Below are 20,462 nucleotides of genomic sequence, written 5' to 3' on the forward strand. Positions count from 1 at the left end.
CTCATGTGGAACATTGTGGACTGGCATGAAAGGAGACCAGTGACCTCCTTGAGAGAGCATAAATATTTAACAAAATGTTTGTTGATTGTTTGAGGTTGTTTGATTGAGACACCCGACATTCCAGAGGTTGGTTATACAAAGGGTGGGGACTGAGTACACAAAGTATAGTTATTGAGGTCATTTATTTATAATATCTACTTCAATATTTTTTTTTGCCATTTTTAGGTGGTTCTTAATTCCTAGGTTTTCAGTTAAGAGTAGCATTGTCCAATGGGGTTACATAGTATTGCAAGATCACAAGTTTTATAGCAGGAAAGGATCTTAGAGGCCATCAAAGTCCAGCTCTGTCATTTTACAGATTTAGAACCAGAATCACTGTGAGGTTAAGTGACTTGCCCAGCCTTACAGAGCATGAAATTGCTGAGGTGAGATTTGTTCTCTGGTCTTCCTGACTTCATATTATATGTTTATATAATATAATATATATATTATAAGGTAGCCACCTGGCTACCTTAATTATCATTGTGGAAATGTGAGGTTGAGACAGATAAGACAATAAAATGGTACAAGATTATTTTATATGGTAGAAGAGAAACCCTGCCACTTAATAATGTTATGACCTTGAACAAGTCACAGCTCTCAGCCTTAATTTCTGAAATTAAATAAAAAATGTGAGTTTCGAACTGGATAACCTCCAAATTCCCTTCAAGTTCTAAATCTATGATCTGGCAATACGATATTCTTTCAGAATGGAATCCTCATTAATTGGGAAAAGATTTGTTATCATGGAAAATGGAAAATATCTATACAAGCAGAGAGAAAGTGTGGTACAGTAGATATAGTGCTGAACTTAGAATCAGGGATCCCCCCTGGGTTCAAATCCTGGGGCTGACAGCCATATGACTTTGACTGAAAAAGATCATCTTTCTGAATCTTGAGTAACTCTCTGTAGACTATATGTTATAGAAAAATGATAGAGAATATTGGTAGGCGACTTAGCTAAATTGAGACACTTCCTGGTGTAGTGGATAGCTTACTGGATTTAGATCAAGGGAGATCTTCATTCAGTGCCTACCTCATGCACTTACTAGCTGTTTGTAACACTGGTAAGTCACTTGACCTCTGAGCCTTGGTTTGCTCACATATAAATAAAATAGCAATAATAACTGTAGTTCCTACCTCATAGGGTCAATTGGTGAGGATTGATTGAGAAAACAAATATAAAACACTTTATAAGCCTTAAAATACTATGTAATGTGAGTTATTCGTATTGAGTTTCCAAACCAGGTGTTCCCATGCTGATGAAATCACAGGTCCCTAATGTATTGTACAGTTCAGCACTGTTTCATAAGTAAGAATTGAACCCTGCTTTTAAGATGGTTTTCTCTCTGAATGGCTGTACAAAAGCATGCAGCTTTTGAGTTAAGAAGAAAAAGGTAAATCCTACTAACATTTTGCCATGTATTCCTCTGCCAAGTAGTAGCAGGCAACAGACTGTATAGTCTCTGTGTCTTGCCCTATGTTGATCTTTTACTTCTTACACATTAATCCGTTATTACAAAGAACTATTTGACTTTGTAGTCAAAAGTCCTATGGCATTTATTTTTTAGATAAAATAGCCATTGCAAAAGAGTTAACAAGGCCTTAGACTAATGTAAGAAATGCTTGAGACTTTTAAATTCCCATCTCTTAGGAGTTCTATCAAAAATGAATTCACCTACATTTATATACCTTTTCCTTTGACCAGTACAGAGCTGTGCTTGTCTTATATTGAATCTGTCTTCAAAACCTTCCCCTTTCCTAACTTTTCTCTTATCGTCCAGGGCACCACTATCTTCCCAGTCACCCAGGTTGGAAATAAAGTGTCATCCTTGACTCCCACTCTCTCCTATAACTATAACCAATCTTCGGCCAAGTCCTGTCTAACCCTCTTCTCTCCCTTGACCAAATGCAAGTCTTCATTATGTCATACCTAGATTATTGCAATAGCCTACTATCAAATATAAAATCCTATTTGACTTGTAAAGGCCTTTAACTTGGTCCTCTCCTACTTTCCATTATTCTTGTACTTCATTGCCCTCCACCTTTTATTCTATGATCCAGTTACACTAGCCTTCTTGCTATTATACTAGGAGTTAGACTCTCCGTCCCCCAACTCCATGCATTTTTATTGGCTGTACTTCCTTATCTGGACCTCCTAGCTTCCCTTAAGTCTCAGCTGAAACCCTGCCTTTTGCAAGAAGTCTTTCCCAGTCCCCATAATGCTAGTCCCTTCCCTCTATTGATTATCTCCATTTTTTGCCTGTCCACATCTTCTTGTACATAATTCTTTGCATGTTGCATGCCTCATTAGACTGTGACCTCTTTGAGAGAAAGGACTGTTTTTCACCCTCTTTTTTTAATCCCTAGGTCTTACAAAGAGCTATTTTTTTTGCCACAAAGAGCTAATTTTGCTATTATTGTCACCATGCCAGGCACGTAATAAGGGTTTAATAAATGCTCATTCAAAATTTCATAGGATCATAGTGCTGTAAAAGACCTACAAATGATCTAGGTTAGCTGATTTTTTTTTCATACATGTGAAAACTAAAGCCCAGAAAGTTACATGATTGTATCTTGTTAGTGGTAGAGCAGGAACAAAAACCCCGTTCTGACTTGCATTAGCTGATGCCATCCATAATCCCACATCCCTTAAATTTGTGTACCTCAGGTCAAAAACTCCTGCCACAAAAAGTCATCTTAGATTTACATCACTAACCACAAATGTATGACCCCTATCTTCTCACTGGCAATTCCAGTGATTTATTATAATTTGAACTGCTTTTCAGGAATGGAAAAAGATTTGAAATGATACAGAATGAAATAAGTATGACCAAAAGAACAATTTATTCTATGATAACAAAGCATAAAATGAAGGAAAATAACTTTGAAAGACTTTAGAACTCTGATCAAAGCAGCAAACAATGGGAACTTCAGAAGGAGTAGGGATAAAAGCAGTGGGCTAGAGATAAAGAATGAAATATGCATTTTCACTCACCACCAAAGTGTCCACTGGTTTTCTGGGATGTATTTGTTGCAGGACAGCGTAAATTAGTGGGTTGTAACAGATAATGTCAAAATAAAAAGGAAAACAATAAAACATTTTTAAATGCACAGAAGAAAAAAATACAGAATGGACCAGTTTTGTTACTCCCTTGTTAAATTTTGTGTATATATTATGTGTATATATCATTCTTTAAAAAAAAAATACACAGCCCTTTAATTGGATATACAAGGGGGCAGCTACGTGGTGCAGTGGCCCTGAAGTCAGGAGGACCTGAGTTCACATGAGACCTCAGACCAAACACTTGGCACCTACTAGCTGTGTGACTCTGGGCAAGTCACTTAACCCCAATTGCCTCACTAAAAAAAAAGTAGAAAAAAAATTTGATATACAAATCTCTTGTACTTCTCTATGCATTGAAAAGTAGTTGTTAAGTTGGGAATAAAGGGCAATTAAATATATAAGGATGCTATTAACATGGGCAATTCAATCCAATGATCACTTATGAATTGTTCACTATATACAAAGCACCAAGGTTACAAAAATAAAACTAAATAAAATATATATAATTAGTAACTTCCATTTTATTAAGCGTCAATTGCATGCTAGTAACTGGTAGAGATGTAAAACTAAAATAAGACACAATCGCTGTCCTCATGAAATTTAGAGTCCAGCAGGGGAATAAGACATCAATATAAATAGTTTTCCCTAATGTACCTACCTAAAATACATACATTAGAAGGTTAAGAAACAAAACCCATTCCCTGAGGTTAAAGCAATTATTTTTTAAAGTTTATTTTATTTTCAAATTCTGAACCTACAAAATACCAAATAAAACAGCCATTTCCACATACAAAGTAGAACAGAAGAAACGTGTGCAAATCTCTTAAGTATATAAAAAATTCAACAAGTAAATTTCAAAGCTGGCTACTTGTCTGTGTTTCCTTCTAATCGTGTTCGTGTTCTCTTCTGTGCATTTAAAAATGTTGCTTCAATTATCTCTTTTTCTTTCTTTCTTTTGCAGGGAGCAACCATACTGCTATTTCCAGTCTCCCTTCCATCCCCAATCCCCCACTTCCCATAAAAAAATCAGGAAACAAAAAAAAGACCCTTATCATAGATATACATTGTCAAACAAAAATTCCCATAATTGACCACATCCAGAAATGCATTTCTCATTCTGCATTTTGAGCCTGTTTCCTCTTTGTCATGAAGTGGATATCATACTTCAAAATCTGTCCTCTGGAATACTAGTCATTACTAATTATAACCTTTTAAAGTTGTTTTTCTTGCCAATGGTTGTATTCTAAAAAGACTTAGTCATTTTCCTGACTCCTGACAGGCATGAGTAGAACATGGATGGCATCAGCTACTGCAAGTCAGGAGAACTGGGTTTTTGTTCCTGCTCTACCACTAACAAGCTACAATCATATAACTTTCTGGGCTTTAGTTTTCATATGTATGAAAAAAAAATCAGCTAACCTAGATCATTTGCAGGTCTTTTACAGCACTATGATCCTAGAAATTTTGAATGAGCATTTATTAAGCCCTTATTATGTGCCTGGCATTATGACACAAAAGAGAACTAAGAAGCTTTCTGTTTTATAGTGTAATCAATGATGCTCCCTTTCTCAAGAAATAATATTCTGGCCATTCTGAATTCTTATTTACAAAGTGACCGGATACAGTTCCTCAACTTTAGGAGTTAGTTCAGAAAAGACGGAGATGTTGTAGGAAGTATTTTCATGAATAACAAATGAAAGCCCAGGAGGTCAAAGCCCAGAAGCTACAGAGAAAACAAAGCAAAATATGCATTTGCACTATTTGGAATATTCTTCCTTTTCAGCTGTTTTCTTGTCACTCCTACCTTCTGGTTGGTCTTCTTGCTTCCGGACAGCCAAATTGATCTCCCTAAAGGGCAGGTCCAACGAGGTTATTCCCCTGTTCGTTAAACTGTAGTAGCTCCCTGTTACCTCCAGGATCAAATATAAAATCCTCTGACTTTGAAAATGGAGCCTTTGTACCCTTACAATCTCTTCCTACCCCCATGGTATTCTACCACTGGCCTTCCTATTCCTCCAATACAGCATTTGTTCTCTTGGTCTATACCTTTTTATTTTCTTTCTCCCATGTCTGGAATATTCTCCCTCCTCATCTCTACCTACTATTTTACCTGGCTTCCTTAAAGACTCAGCTCAAATTTGACTTTCTGAAAACAAAACAAAAGCTTTCATAGCCCTTCTCCAGCCCCGCAACTCAATCCTAGTGGCTTCCCTCTGAGATCATTCTGATTTAGTTTATCTCTATCTTGTTTGTACCTTGCTGTCTACATGTTGTTTCACAATTCAGTTGTGAGCTCCTTGACTTGTCCATTACTTTTCTTTGAATGCTCAGAGCTTAGAGTAGTACCTGGCACATTATAGTTGCTTCATAAATAATTATTAACTGTGGGTCCAAGTTTAGCATCCCCAAGTTCAATAACTTTTCCACTGTACTCTTGGCTGTTTAATTAACATGGTGGGCATGATCCACATGGGTCCAAACTGGGTGAGCCCAGAACCTCCTGGGCTTCTCTCTTGGTATAATGACCATCATACAGTATTCTCAGTGTTGCCAGCCTGTTGCTTGAATTACTATTTTCCTCCTCTTTTTTGGTACTTAAGGATAGTTTTTCAAGGGAATGTGTCCCAGGGAATCAATCATTTTAAAAGTAAGTTGGTAGGGGAATAGGATAGAAGTTTTACTTTATAAACGCATTTTTGGGATTGAACAATTCCTGTGTTATGTATGCATTATTAGATTTGTAACATGTAATACATATACACACATTTGCCTTTTTGGCGTATAGTTAAATGATTCCATGGGCATATTGATTATGGACTTTCTTTTCAGTCAGTTTTTAGCCCAAATTTTCATTAGAGGGTAGAAATTGTTTAATTTGCTTTCCAAATGGCCATTTAACCACTTACATGCTACCCATTTGTGACTAAAATGAGTGTCATCGCTACTACTTCTAGAGTGGAAGAATCCTAATCTTTTGAATTTCATATTCTTATGAGAAAGTGAGGTGGGGGAAGCTGCTGTTGTTTTTAACTTCTGATTATTTTGGGAGCTCCTGGAACTCATTTCTGCTATAAAGATGCTTGAGAGCATATCTGTCTTTAGCAATGCATCAAGGTGTTGCCTGAGTATAATCTTTGGAATCTGTTTATTTTGTTTAGGTAAACTATGGTCAGACGTCTTAAGAAGTACAAAAAATTATCCTGTGAAACTAAACTCTTAATTCTTTGGGATTTTAAGTAGAAAAGAGATGGCAAGGGGGAGCAGGATGATGAGATGATGATGATGATGATGATGACAATGACTTAAATAAATGAGGAATTCTTTTCCTGCTCTAAATTACCCAAAACTGCTTTCTTCCCCCCTCCTCAATCCTGAAAATGCATTCATCCAAAAGAAGTTTGTTTGAAGCTGGTTGTTTCTTCCTCTGTCACCTCTTCCCCTACCTCAACTTGCTGTCTTGGCAAAACAGTCCCGTTGTCTTGATTGGTTCTGTCCCAGAGACCAATTTCTCTCAGACCAATTTCTGGAAAACTCTAGCTGCAAACTTATACTTCGTTCCCTCCTCTTGGCCCGCCACCTTCCATGCCTTACCAACCACCTTTGGTCCTGGAGCACCGGAACACAGTGTTTCAACTTGAACTTGCTCCTTTTGCCCCATAATCCTCTATCCCTGTAACTTTGTGGATTAGAGTGCCCCTCCCTGGCTATTATTCTCCTTTGTATAGTATTTCTCTGATTAGATTTTAAGTTACTTGAGGGAAGGAACTGTCACCAGTGCTTAGTATGGTGCTTGGGACATCATACTTAATAAATGCTTTTTTATTCATTCATTTGTTCATTCCCTGCATCATTTTTTTTTATCTGAAACTAGATCACTGGCCTATGAGAAGAGAGAAACAAGGGAATATTCAATTAAATCAATTAAACATATGTTCAATGTGTCTGCTATTAGAACTATATAGAAAGAAAAGTCACATTTGTAACTTGAATTTTAAAGAAAATTGAAACAAATCTTTGATCATTTTTGAAGACTCTACAAAGCATGACATTTTTGATACATAATGCATAATGAAATTTTTCTTAGGTATTAAAAAATTTCTTGTCTTTTTGAAGGCTATGAGAAGACAGATGATGTTTCAGAGAAGACTTCTCTGGCTGATCAGGAAGAAATAAGGACTATATTTCTCAACCAACCTCAACTGACGAAATTCTGCAATAACCATGTGAGGTAAAAACTTCCTTAAGAATTACCATACTGCAGATCTTTCAGTATGTGAAATAAAGACTGGTTTAGATCAGTGGTATCAGATTCAGAGAAACAAGAGCCACTAAATCATACATGAGATCCCTGCGGGTGACATATTAACTTAGAAAACCACATGTTAAGATTATCTATGTTTTATGGTATTTTTATTAATTTTGTTAAATATTTCCCAATTACATTTAGTCTGACTCAGGCCACACTTGGGAGTGTTATGGGCCTCATGTAGCCCCATGGGCTGTGTATTTGACACCTCTGCCATAGGTAGTAGAAAGAAGGATTTGAATTCAGAAGACAGGTTTGTTATCCAACTTTGGTACTTACTGGACATAGTGACCCTTGTCAAATCACTTTGCCTCTATGGAGATAATAATAGTTCTACCTTGTACCTCAGAGGGTGAAATGAAATAATGTAAGTAAAGTACTTCATAAACTTAGCTGACATTTATTCAATACATTTTTTTATTGATCCTAACAACAATAATAGTACCCTCAAATGTGTAAAGAAAATCTCTACTCAGAGGATTTTAGCTATGAAAATCAATATTTGAGTTTCCAATGTGTGCAAGAAAGGAGACATACTTAGATTACTGATTCTTTCATGGTGTATAGAGAGAAAATACATTGGGGGAAAAAGATCTTTTGGAAAAATTATATGCTAGAAGATAAATGTCAGAGATCTATGGCAAAGAAGATAATATTTTTAAAATGCCTAGCACTGTTCCTTGCACATTCTAGCTGCTATCTAAATGCTTATTCTCTTCCCTTCCCCAGTTCACATCCTTTCTGTTGAGATTTTGGGGGAATGTGACATGGCTTTGTCAGCTGCTTTTAGAATACTTTTTTGTAAGTTTTAATGATCCTTGTAAATTCTAACCTAAAATCTATAGGACATCTTGAGTTCTCATTATAATTATTGTTCTACCTTGGATTTATATGGCAGTTTTCTTCTAAGAAGGGTGTATTTTTTAAAAAGTGAAAGTGCGGACGGTTGTGAGATGATCCATCTGCTGCCTAGTAACTAAAAACTATTCTTTAATCATTCCAGATAATTCAAGTGAAGCTAAGACATGAAAGTCTCTAACAAAATACTGACTTTTCTTCTTACTGGGACTCTGATTAGCACACTGATAAGCTGGATGATGTATCAAGCTTTCTCAATATATACCTTCATACACACATACACATATATGTATGTGTGTGTATACGCATATATACACATGCACCCTGAAATGCCACTTTAATGTTATTTGCTTAGAAAATGTTTGGCTAAGTTATAATTTTCTGTGTGTGTGTGTGTGTGTGTGTGTGTGTGTGTGTGTGTGTGAGTGAAAGAGAGATGGGGGGATAAGGAGGAAGTAGAAGGAGGGCATAATTAAATTAAATTTTCTGGTGAGCTAAAAGATTAATTTTAGCTACAAGTATCATTTCCAAACTTTTCTATTGCAAGTGCCATCAAATAATGAAATAGTCTGGTTCAGTTTTAATTTCTTTTTCCTTTCCCTGGTGACCAAGATGTTCAAGAGAAAGTGATATACCTAAGATAGGAAGTAATAGAAACCGGAGGATGAATAATCCAGCAACTGTTTATTTGACCCCTCAATAATTGAAAGCTGGTTATAAAAAAAGAAAGCAAGTCTGAGAGTTGAACCATTGAGCATCACTACTCAGTATCTAACAAGTTAGTAGAATGCAACAAGTTGGAGATAAATGAACTCCAAAATGACGAGTTACACAACTTCTCATTATGATAGACGGCCTTTAAATGTGGGATATTAATAGTTTGTGTTTTACTCTCTGCAACAATGGTTTTGGCTTAGGGAGTTTGCCAGATATTACCCTCTAACTCTACAATATTCATTCCTTCACCTGCTTAGCAAAAGAGACGTATGGATGTATCTAGCCAGACTAGAGAGCTAGGCTTGTGGCTGAAATTGTAGTATTAAAAGGTCCATCAGAGACCAAGTACAGATGCTGCTCCTTTTGGCACCATCTTATGAATATCATCTTTTTAAATAGTTTCTTTTTCTGAGCCTGCATTCCAACTCTAGAAATGTTGAAAATCATGTATCTTCTACTCAAATTGCTGAATTATCTTAGCAAAGATGTTATTTCCCATCATTGGATCCTGCAGTGCCCTTTAGATTGGCTAAAATGATTGAAGGGGAAAGCAACAAATGTTGGAGAGGTTGTGGAAGACAATAATTTACTATTGGTGGAACTGTGAACTGATCCAACCATTTTGGAGACCAATCTGGAATTATGCACAAAGAGTTATTAATCTCCTTATGCTCTTTGACCCAGCAATACCACTACTAGGTCCATTTCCCAAGATGATTAGGGAAAAAGGAAAAGAACCTACATTTCCTAAAATATTGATAGCAACTCTCTTTGTGGTGGCAAATAATAGGAAATTGTGGGTATGCCCATTCATTGGGGAATGGCTGAACAAGCTGATGTATGATTGTGATGGAATACTATTACTCTGTAAGAAATGATAAGCTCGATGATCTTGGAAAAACATGGGTAGACATGCACAAAATAATGAAGAGGCAAAATGAACAGAACCAAGGGAACATTGCATACAATAACAATAATATTGTTTTAAGAACAACTTTGAGTGAATAAGTCGTGTTTATTATTATAAATACCCAAGTTAACTGCAAAGGGCATATGAAGGAAAATGCTATCTCCATCCAGAGAAAGAACTGATGAATAGGAGTATGTATAGAATGTTTTTACATATTTATACACATTTATGTCTAATGGTAGCCTTCTCGGGGGGGGGGGAGAAAAAAAGGAAAAAAAAGGTTACATGATAACTTAATTATCTATTTAAAAGGAATAGCAAGTTGTACCTAATAGATTCTCAGTTTTGTGTACAATCATCTTTTTTTTCCTGTTCTACTATGTTATGGAAATGCTTATTTCTTAAGTTCGGAGTAAAATAAAAATAAATAAAAAATAGTAAGGCAGTTTCCCAAACCCTGTACAATTGGGCTTCAATCTACCTTTGCCATCATTTATATAGTTTCCCATACATACACGATATAGTTCAGTCCCTCTGTCCTTCTTACCTTTCCTCATGTACAGAACTCCATTTCCCTTCTCTCTATTTTTGCACTGGTTATTCCCCCCATGTCTGAAATACACTCCCATCTCAACTCCTAGAATGCCAAGTTTTCTCCAAGGACCACCATCTCCATGAAGCCTTTCCTAATCCTCACAGCCACTAGTACCTTCCCCATTGAAAAGTTACCTTGTATATACATATCTCCCATGAAAGAATGTGAGCTTCTTGAGGTTAGGGACTAATTAGCTTTTGTCTTTGTGTCTTCTGACACATAGTAAGCTATCAATAAATGCCTTGTGATTGATTAAAAACAGAGGCCACTGTAGGTTAGTAACTGTCATATGAAGCAGAAAATGGTCAAACACAACAGCCAGAAAGGTTTTGCCCAGAAAACAAAATCCACCTTGGCTTTGAGACTCTTGAGGCTATTCACTTCTCATAAAGGTGGACCTACCTCCTAGATGAGACTGTTCTGCACTTCATTTATATTTATGGTCCTCTGGAATGTTCTCCCCCTGTTGAAGAGAATGTAAATTTTCTTGATGACATGGTTTTTGGAGAGTGATAAGAGAACTTTATAAGTCATGTGGAAGTCATGAATTAATGTGTGTTTATGAGGCTTCTTTCTTCTGGTTTGTGTTTTACAGCACAGCCAAGTACAACATCATCACATTCCTGCCAAGATTCCTGTACTCTCAGTTCAGAAGAGCTGCAAATTCATTTTTTCTCTTTATTGCATTGCTTCAGGTAGGTGCATCTGTTAAAAAAAAAAAACTCTAGTATTTGTCACATGTTGAGATATTACCAAATCTCTTTGATAAGCCATGGACTAATACAGATCAGGCTTCTGCCAAAGATGGTATCAGACCCTCCCTACCTCTTTCCCTGGTCCTGGAGTGGGGAACCTGGGGCCTCAAGGGCACATGTGGCCTTCTAGGTCCTTGGGTGAGGCCTTTTGATTGAGTCCAAGTTTTACAGAACAAATCCTTGTATAAAGGGGATTTGTTTTGTGAAGTTTGGACTCAAAGGGCTGCACCCAAGGACTTAAAGGCCGCATATGGTCTCTAGACTACAGGTTCCCTACCTCCACTGGCCTGTCCTCCCTGAGGCTATATAATTGAGTTTCTTCAGGTCATTTTATATTTCTTCAAATTTTAACTCTTATAAAGTTAATATAACAGGCCCTACCTTTGGTCCAGTTAGACTTGCCACCTGGAATGTTTTATTTAGTGTGTATATGTGTGTTTGTATTGTCTTTTTTTTCCATAGTCAAATATTGTGAGGTGGCATTTATTAAGCCTTTAATAGCACTGTGCTAAGTACTGTGGATATAAAGAAAGACAAAATTACCCCCTCCCACACCCAAGAGGAGCTCAAAATATAACGGGAGAAAAGCTACAGCAAACTGTGTACATATAAGATATGTACATGATAAATTGGAGTTAACCTCACAAGGAAGGTACTAATTAAAAACTAAGAGTCTTCTTGCAGAAGGTGAGATTAGCTGAAACTTGAGGGAACATAGGAGGTGAAGATGAGGAGGGGAAAGCATTTGAAGCATGGAGGACAGCCAGTGAAAATGCATGGAGTTGGGAGATGGAGTGTTCTATGTGAGGAATGACAAGGAGGCCATTGTCTCTAGATAAAGAATACATAGCTGGGAGCAAAGTATAAGAAGAATGTAAAGGTAGAAGGGGGTTGAGTCATAAAGGGATTTAAAATCAAACAGAAGATTTTGTACTTGATCCTGGAGGTCATAGGGAACCACTGCAGTTTATGGAGTCTGATCTATGCTTTAGGAAGTGAGGAAAGACTTCTGACTGAGTGTCCAACCAGAAGGCTATTGCAACTGTCCAGGTATGTGGTGATGAAGACCTACATCTGGATGGTGGAATTGTCAGAGGAGAGGATGGAGCATAGGTTAGAGATGTTGCCAATGTATAATAAATAGGACTTGGTAACAGATTGGATGAAAGGGAGATGGGAGAGAGTAAAGAGTCAAGGATGACACCTAGGTTGTCAGCCTGGGTGACTTGGAGGATGGTGGTACCCTGAACAGCAATGACAAATTAGGAAGAGAGGAGAGTGTTGCGGGGAAAGATGATTTCAATTTTGGACATGTTGAGTTTAAGATGTCTGTAGGACATCCAGTTCAAGCTGTCTGTCAGGTAGCTGATGATGCAAGACCAGAGGCCAGGAGAGAAGTTGTGACTAGATAAGTAGATCTTAGAATCATATACATAGAGAGTATAATTAAATCCATGTGAGCTGCTGAGATCAACAAGTAAGATAAGATAGAAGAGAAGAGTCAGGGCAGAGCCTTTAGGGATACCTAGATTTAGTGTCCTGAATGAAGATCCATCAAAGAAGAATGACAAAGAGTTGTTAGACAAGTAGGAGGAGTCCATTTGATAAAATATATAGTTAGGGTCATAGGATCACAGAATTAGAGTTGGAAGGAATGATTGTCATAATCCAACCTTTTCATTTTAAAGATAAGGAAACTGAGACCCAGAGAGTAGGTGTAACTTACACAGAGTCACACAGATAGCAAAGCCAAGATTTTGACTCAGTTATTTGAATTCCAAATTCAGTGTTTTTGCTGCTATATCATGGCTATTAGAGGTATTTTGTTTGGTTTTTTAAAACATATATGCAGGGGCAGCTAGGTGGTGCAGTGGATAGAGCACCGGCCCTGAAGTCAGGAGTACCTGAGTTCAAATCCAGCCTCAGACCAAACACTTGGCACTTATTAGCTGTGTGACCCTGGGCAAATCACTTAACCCCAACTGCCTAAAAAACAAACAAAACAAAAACAAAAAAATATATGCAACTTCAAGGTCATTTTTAGGTACTCTTATCCAAGGACATTCCTGTGCTGGCTAATTAGCTACAGATGAGAATCTCTGAAGGGGATTCACATAAGGCAACTAATTTGGTTTTCTGCACCCATTTAAAATGTGATTGCAGTCTCCACTGTTATCTTTATGAGAACATTGTGGGGAAAGATTCTTAAAGTGTTATTTCAAGATATCTTGCTCTCTTACTATCTTGCCATAGGTAATAGCTCTTAACCACCATTGGCTGTCAAGCTTGGATAAGTCCTTGCCTAGAAGAATGTCTCACAGTTTGAATCCAGCTGTTTGCATCCTGTTACCAGATTGAAACAGCAAGCCCAAACCTTCCTCTTCTGCTCCCTTAGGTTTTGTTTATGGAGGATTGTGAGATGATGTACTTTTCTGAAATACTCCTTAGAGAGCCTTGGTTAATGCTTGATTTTCACTGGTGTAATTATCAGCTCCCTAAGCCCTAGGGTTTTCATAGCTTCTGATGAGTGTTTTCTTCTCACATGTTCGTTCTCTCTGGACTACAGTTTTGTGTTAATAATTTTATGGCAGTAACTGAAACATATACATTTCTTAACTATTCAGGACTTGTGCTCATAGATTTAAATGTCTTTAGGATGTTATGAGTATGATTGATGTTTAAGTGTTTTTAGACCATTCTGTGATTTTACATATATATATATATATATATATATATATATATATATATATACACACACACACATATATATGTATATGTATATATGTATGTATATGTATATGTGTATATATACACATATACATATATAGTGAGCGCTATTAAAATATTCAATTTTTGACTGAATAATATAATAGCATTTATTAGGGAACATTACTGATTGTGTGTGTGTGTGTGTGTGTGTGTGTATGTGTAAGCATATTTTAACTGAACTAGTGGTTTCAATAGTATAAAGGTTCTCTTGTTGCAAAAATGTGTTTACTAATGCAGATCTGTGATTCTTCTGCAATTTGTAGTGGTAAAGAATTCCCTGAATACAGAAAAGTTAAGAGATTTGCCTTGGCATACATAGTTATGTGTCAGAGGCAGAAGTTCCTGACTCCCAAAGTTGGCCGGTTTTCTGTTCACTATGCCAGGTTGCTTCATTTACTCGCAACATTAATGCTTAAGGCATTGATCTGCAGGGGTGGGGAACCTTTGGCCTCAAGGCCACATGTGGCCCTCTAGGTCCTCAAGTGTGGCCCTTTGACTGAATGCAAACTTCACAGAACAAATCACCTTAATAAAAAGATTTTTCTGTAAAACTTGGACTCAGTCAAAAAGCCACACCCAAGGACCTAGAAGCCACAGGTTCCCCACCCCTGAATTTTAGGATATGTTAAATTCTGTTCTTTTCTGAAAATTATATATGTGGTAATGAGTCTGAAATGTACTGTTCACTTGGGTTGAAATCTGATAATATTAAGTGTTAAAGTGTATGGGGCAGGTGCCAAATATTTTAAACATAAAATTGGACTTTTAGAGAACTTAACAATTGAAATTACTAAAGGTTAAAACTTGAATCATGTATGTAGTCATTTGTCAAATTGATGATAGATGATCAAGCATAGGAAAAGATGCAAGAATCTTTTCATGGCAGTGATATTCACAGAATAATTCAGGTCATTCTCATTAAATTATTTCAAGTGCAATAGGACCCAAGAGATAGAGGTTATATATTTTTGGTATACTGGTTCTTTTCATTTAAAAGTGACTTTTATGATCTCTGATACCAGTTGATTTCTCTTCATTTTGAAAAAACTGCCTTAGCCTTTTTAGCCCATCTTCTACACCAAAGAAATAAAGTGTTAGTAAAGAATAGGATTACATTTCACTCTCAGGCTTGGAATTAGAGACGTGAATTTTCAAAATTTTTGTTTCAGAGTTCTGCCACATGTGATTCCATTTCATTTATAATCTTGCTTAGTAATTCATTATGTTGGTGTTGTGTGACTAGATACCCTTTCACCTGATTTTCATAGGGAATTTTAGTCAGCAATTCTTGAGTTGGATTGATTCCTGCTAAGGGCTAGTGAGATGTTGAGAGAAGAGATGAGTAGTATTTTGGGGTGGTAATTGTCCTACATGTTAGCACATAGACAACTAATTAGGTCTTCCATAAACAAGCATTTATTAAGTGCCCTTCAAGTGCCAAGCACTGTGCTTCTCCACAAAGCCTGTTAATAAGCTCCTTCATCTATTTGTTAGTTTGAACAAATTGAGACAACTGGCCGAAGTATTTGAAAATGGGGCACATTGATGTTCTCTAACATAAGACCTACTATGAAGTTCTGTTAGGAAAATATTACAAAATTAAAACTGGTTCTCATTACTTTTTTTTTCCTCTTCTTTTTAAATAGCAAATACCTGATGTGTCACCAACAGGTCGCTATACAACGCTGGTTCCTCTCTTATTTATCTTAGCAGTAGCAGCTATCAAGGAGATCATTGAAGATATTGTAAGTCAATGTTTTTCTAAACAAATGTACAACTGAATTGTAATTTTATATTGTAGTCTTGAAAGAAAGTTGTATTGTTATATAACACTTTGCCACAGAATGTTTGAAATGCCTGGCTGTATTAAAAATATATGACATAAAAGTATCATTACAGAATTAATATTATAGAATGTTGCAGTATCCAACTATGGTTTTTATAATCTGGCAGAGAAATAACCCAATAAATAAAATGCAGTGATTGACCTTAGAGAATTCAATATCCAGGCATTATATTATATCAATGGAGCCAAAAACTTTTAAGTTACCTTCCTATTAAATATCTCTGGTCAATTTTTTTCCTTCTCATTTCTTTCAAACTGTCTTTTTCTTCCTTAAGTTTCTTTGGCCCTTTTTCTTTCATTTCAGTAGTTCTAAGTTTTCTTTTTCTTCCTTTTTAAAAAGTCAGTTTGCTATTTTTGCAACTGCTTATGAAGCAATGGAAAGGAGTCAATGTCAAGGTTAGAGGTATTTTTCTTCTTTTTAAACCTTATTTTAGCCATCTTACTTGAAGCAACCAAGATTCAATTTGTCATGTTCTCTTGGTATTTTTTTTTTTGCCTGACTGAATTGATTTCCAGTCATTCGGCTTTCATCAGGCTCTGAGACAACAAGATGAGACATTGTCTATTCAGTAAGCCATTCCTTGAGTTGTTTTACTATTGACATTATTTTTCTAGGAGAGAATTCATATTTTTCTGTGAGACCAAACTGGGCAATCATTCGGAGGACTGAGATGAGCCATAGAATCTCCATTCAGTTTGTTCTCATGAATTTTAATAGGTCAACTGAAATTTTAAATCATCAGTATTGGTCTCAGACATCTAGAAGGTTTGGGAATGTATGTATGTATGTGTATGCACACACTCTGAAAAGTACATGGCCTTCTAGTTTGAAAATGACGTGATTGGTATTGATTAGCTAGAAGGACTTATGTCACTTTATCTCCACATTGCATGCAAATTTAATTCAAGGACCATTTATGAATTACCTTTCATGTGCAAAACTCTGTCATTTAATTTGTACTTGAAGTTCATATCTGCAGAGCCTTTTTTGTTTTATAGTCTTTTACTTTTAAAGAATCCATTTCTGCCACCTAGTCAGGTTCCTGATCTTTCTGTTGTTATGATTTTGCATGTCCTTTGGCCTGAGAAGGGAACAGTATCATGAAACATGTACATGAACCAGTATCAAATTATATACTCTAGAAGGAGGAATATTGCCTTCAATATTGTAGATACGTAGTCAGTATTAGACAGTATGGAACCCATAAAGTTCCTCAAGGAATATCATGCATGTACAAATTAGTTATAAAAAGTAAAGAAATGAGTTTGAACATAATTATATTACCATTAGGCTTGGTATAAAGTCTTATCTAATGCCAGAAGAAAATGTTCTGGAAATATAAAATGATGGCTAATCGTAGTGCTACTGTTAAGAATAACAGTAATAGTGAAACTAACAGCAGTAACAACACATTTGTACACCAAAAGCATTTGAAGTAGAATAGTTTGACAGTTTAATGGATATTATCGTTCCACAGAGCCTTGTAATTCTTGATTCCTTAAACAAATAAGGTGATAAAATGCTCTATTTCTATGTTTGAGTAACAAAATATTTCAAAATATCAGGCCACAAGAAACTTCATTATGTTAATCAGTACCTATCATGCTAAATGTTGAGATATTTGAATTTAATTGGTTAATTTTCATCAATGAAGGCTTGTCTTCTTTTTTGTAATACATTTGCTGAAAACAGAAATAGATGAACATAAGTGCTAAATGGACAAGGAAGTTTCACCACTCATACTAAATTAATGATTCACACACACACACACACACATATCACACATAAAAAACATTTTAATCAAAGATTAACACAAGGTAATGCATTATTCAATCTAAAATGTTGGCAATTGGCTGGATAGAAAGGAATTTCAGGGCAATTACACCAAAACAATTAGTTTAAGAAAAAAAAAACCTTAAACTTAATTTATTCTACAATAGAAATATAAAATGGGTTTTTCCCCATAGTATCAGAGCAGTGTTTGCTTATTTACTGGAGAAGATTGGTATCTTTTAGGAGGACATGCTATCCCTAGTTATTTTTTTTTCAGTTTTTCTGCAAATTTGTACACCATGTGCTCATAACAAGAATAAAGTCAGATTTAGGGATAATAGATAAAGCTGTAGGAAAAATTAAAACTCTTAAATCCTAACCCATCAAACTTAATAGTTTTTTTATTCCACTTTGGGGAAAAGATAACCTTTTTATTCTTTCTGTTATTGGTAAGGTTCAGTTAAATTCACAAAACACACTATGAACAAGGTGGAAATAGATCTCCTTGTTCAAAAATCTACTTTTTACCATACCCAGAAAACTTAATTAGTTTTTACTCATTTCCTTTTTCGAACGGAGTGCTAGATGTTCTAGTACACATACTAAGGCAACTAGGTGGAGTGGTGGATAGAGTGTCATTCCTAGAATCAGGAAGACTCATCTTCCTGAGTTCATATCTGGTCTCAGACACTTACTAGCTGTGTGACTCTGGGCAAGTCACTTAACCCCAATTGCCTCTCAAAAACAAAAACAAACAAACAAAAAGAATATTTGCTGCAAAGGTTATGTTTTTCTTTTTTCTTTTTTCCAATGAGGGAGAGTGAGAGAGAGAAAAAATAGATTTTTATTCTTAAAAAATTGAGTTAAATTAAAAATATAGGTGGTAAAATTCTGGAAATATTCCTAGGTCTATTATGTGCAAATAATAAGCCCATTCAGTGCTAATATTTTCATACTCTCTTTTTTTAGAGGGGAAGGTCATCTTTCGAAAAATTTCACAGTATAAATAATATTGGAAGCAAAAAGTTTGAATGTGAAAGTAGTTCAAAGTTGTAATGTGTTTAACAAATGCATTTCATCTTGAGAACCATTTTTGTCTGGACATGATAAGAATTATAATCACCACATTTGCCACTAAGATATTTGAAACTCCTTGTTAGCATGTCAACTGTTGTCTCTGAAAATAGGATAACTATATACTGTCTAATCATCAGGCTCCTCCTAGTGAGTGCTCTTATGTTCTAGGCAAGTTAATGTCTCCTAATCCTAGGTCACACAGATGAAGCTATTTTTGGGTTGAGTACTTTTTGTGTGTTGTGCTACAACAGGCAGAACTGAGTTTACAAAATCCTCTCATTGGGAAGTCCTCCCATTTTCCAATTAGAAGATATATGTTGATGTGCATGGTTCTTTGATAATCAGAAAAACTGAAAGTGGTTTTTGACCCCCACCACACTGCCCCAATCTGCTTCAGTCTTTTGTTGGGTAAGCTAAATCTGACTTCAGGCTTTAGATTACAAAATATTTCTGCACTAGAATTGTACTCTGCTTTCCCACAGTTTTAATATACAGTTGTTGCACTGTTAAAAGTTATATGATTCAGTATGGTGATCTTGGGATTCTTAAGCAATGCTTTTAGTAGGACAGTGGTTCCTAAGCCTTTTTGTGTGTGTGTCATGGACTTCTTTTTGGCCATCTGGTGAAGCCTGGTGAAGCCTATGGACCCCTTAGCAGAATTATGTACTTTTAAAAAATTCATAATTAAATAAAATGTTAAATTTCAGCTAGACCAGAGTGAAAATAAAGATGTATTTTTCCCATCCAACATCATGGATTGCAAGTTAAGAAGACCTGTTCTAGTAGAATTATAGAAAATCAAAATTTCAGTGGCCACTTTGGTGCCTACTTCCCTTTTTTCTAACCCGCGTATTTTCCTCTGTTTTTCCTTTCCCAATCTAGTCTACATAGTCTTTGTCTTCTACATAAATATCCTATCGAACTCTCTCCCACCCATCAATAAATCACTCTTTTGATTAGGTCTGAAGTAGTTTTCATACAGGTTATTGGACATAGGTTTTCTGTCAATGGCTTGGAACTAAGGGAATATGAAACAGGATGGGAAAGGCAGGTGTTATGTATGAACTATGTATAATTAGAAAGTCCTGTTGTACTTAATAATAGTTAATTGTAGCACTTCACTAATTTCTCTAAAGAAATAATTAATATGTATGTGACCAATAGAGCTGAACAATATTTCCTACGGAAACACATAAAAAATGCTCATGATACAATCTTTATTATTATTGGCTTGTTTATACAAAGAATATAGATAACCTTTCACCTAGCATAAAATAATTTTTCATTCAAAGTTTTCCTAGGCCACTAAGTTTTAACATGTCAACATGTTAAAGTATGTTAATGAATGCGCTTCTGGTGGCCAAATATTTGTTTTAACTGAAAAATATATTTTAGGAACTTAGAGTTGGAAGAGACTTAGAAGTCATTGAGTCAATTCCCTCCTTGCATCATGAACATCCTCCATAATGGATCCAATACATATTCAACAGTTGTTTGAACATCTTTTTTCCAATGGGGAACTCATTCAAACAAGTCTCTATTTCATTTTCAGCCTGTTTGGATTGTTAGAAAAAATCCTTCCTTATATTGAGTTAAAATTAGGCTGCCCTTAACTTCTCCCTATTTGTGCTGTCCCCATTTTCTGGAGCCAAGTGGATCATCTGCTTTTTCCACATGACAACTTGCAAATATTTGAAGGCAGCTGGCTTGCCCCTCCACTGCCTTCTTTCCCTTTAACCTTGAAAATCT

The 20,462-nt window shown here is 35.9% G+C and overlaps 1 protein-coding gene across 1 annotated transcript in view; it reads left to right on the forward strand.

Moving 5' to 3' along the window:
• ATP8A1 (ATPase phospholipid transporting 8A1) overlaps positions 1-20,462 on the forward strand; it is a 282,797-nt gene that overhangs the window by 32,183 nt on the left and 230,152 nt on the right. Inside the window, 3 exon segments of the mRNA XM_020990843.2 lie at positions 7,220-7,334; positions 11,088-11,187; positions 15,663-15,761. Of these exon segments, the coding sequence (XP_020846502.1) occupies positions 7,220-7,334; positions 11,088-11,187; positions 15,663-15,761 (314 nt within the window).

This window comes from Phascolarctos cinereus, unplaced genomic scaffold (genome assembly GCF_003287225.1).
Source record: "Phascolarctos cinereus isolate Bilbo 61053 unplaced genomic scaffold, phaCin_HiC Scaffold_9;HRSCAF=440, whole genome shotgun sequence".
Lineage (NCBI taxonomy): Eukaryota > Metazoa > Chordata > Mammalia > Diprotodontia > Phascolarctidae > Phascolarctos > Phascolarctos cinereus.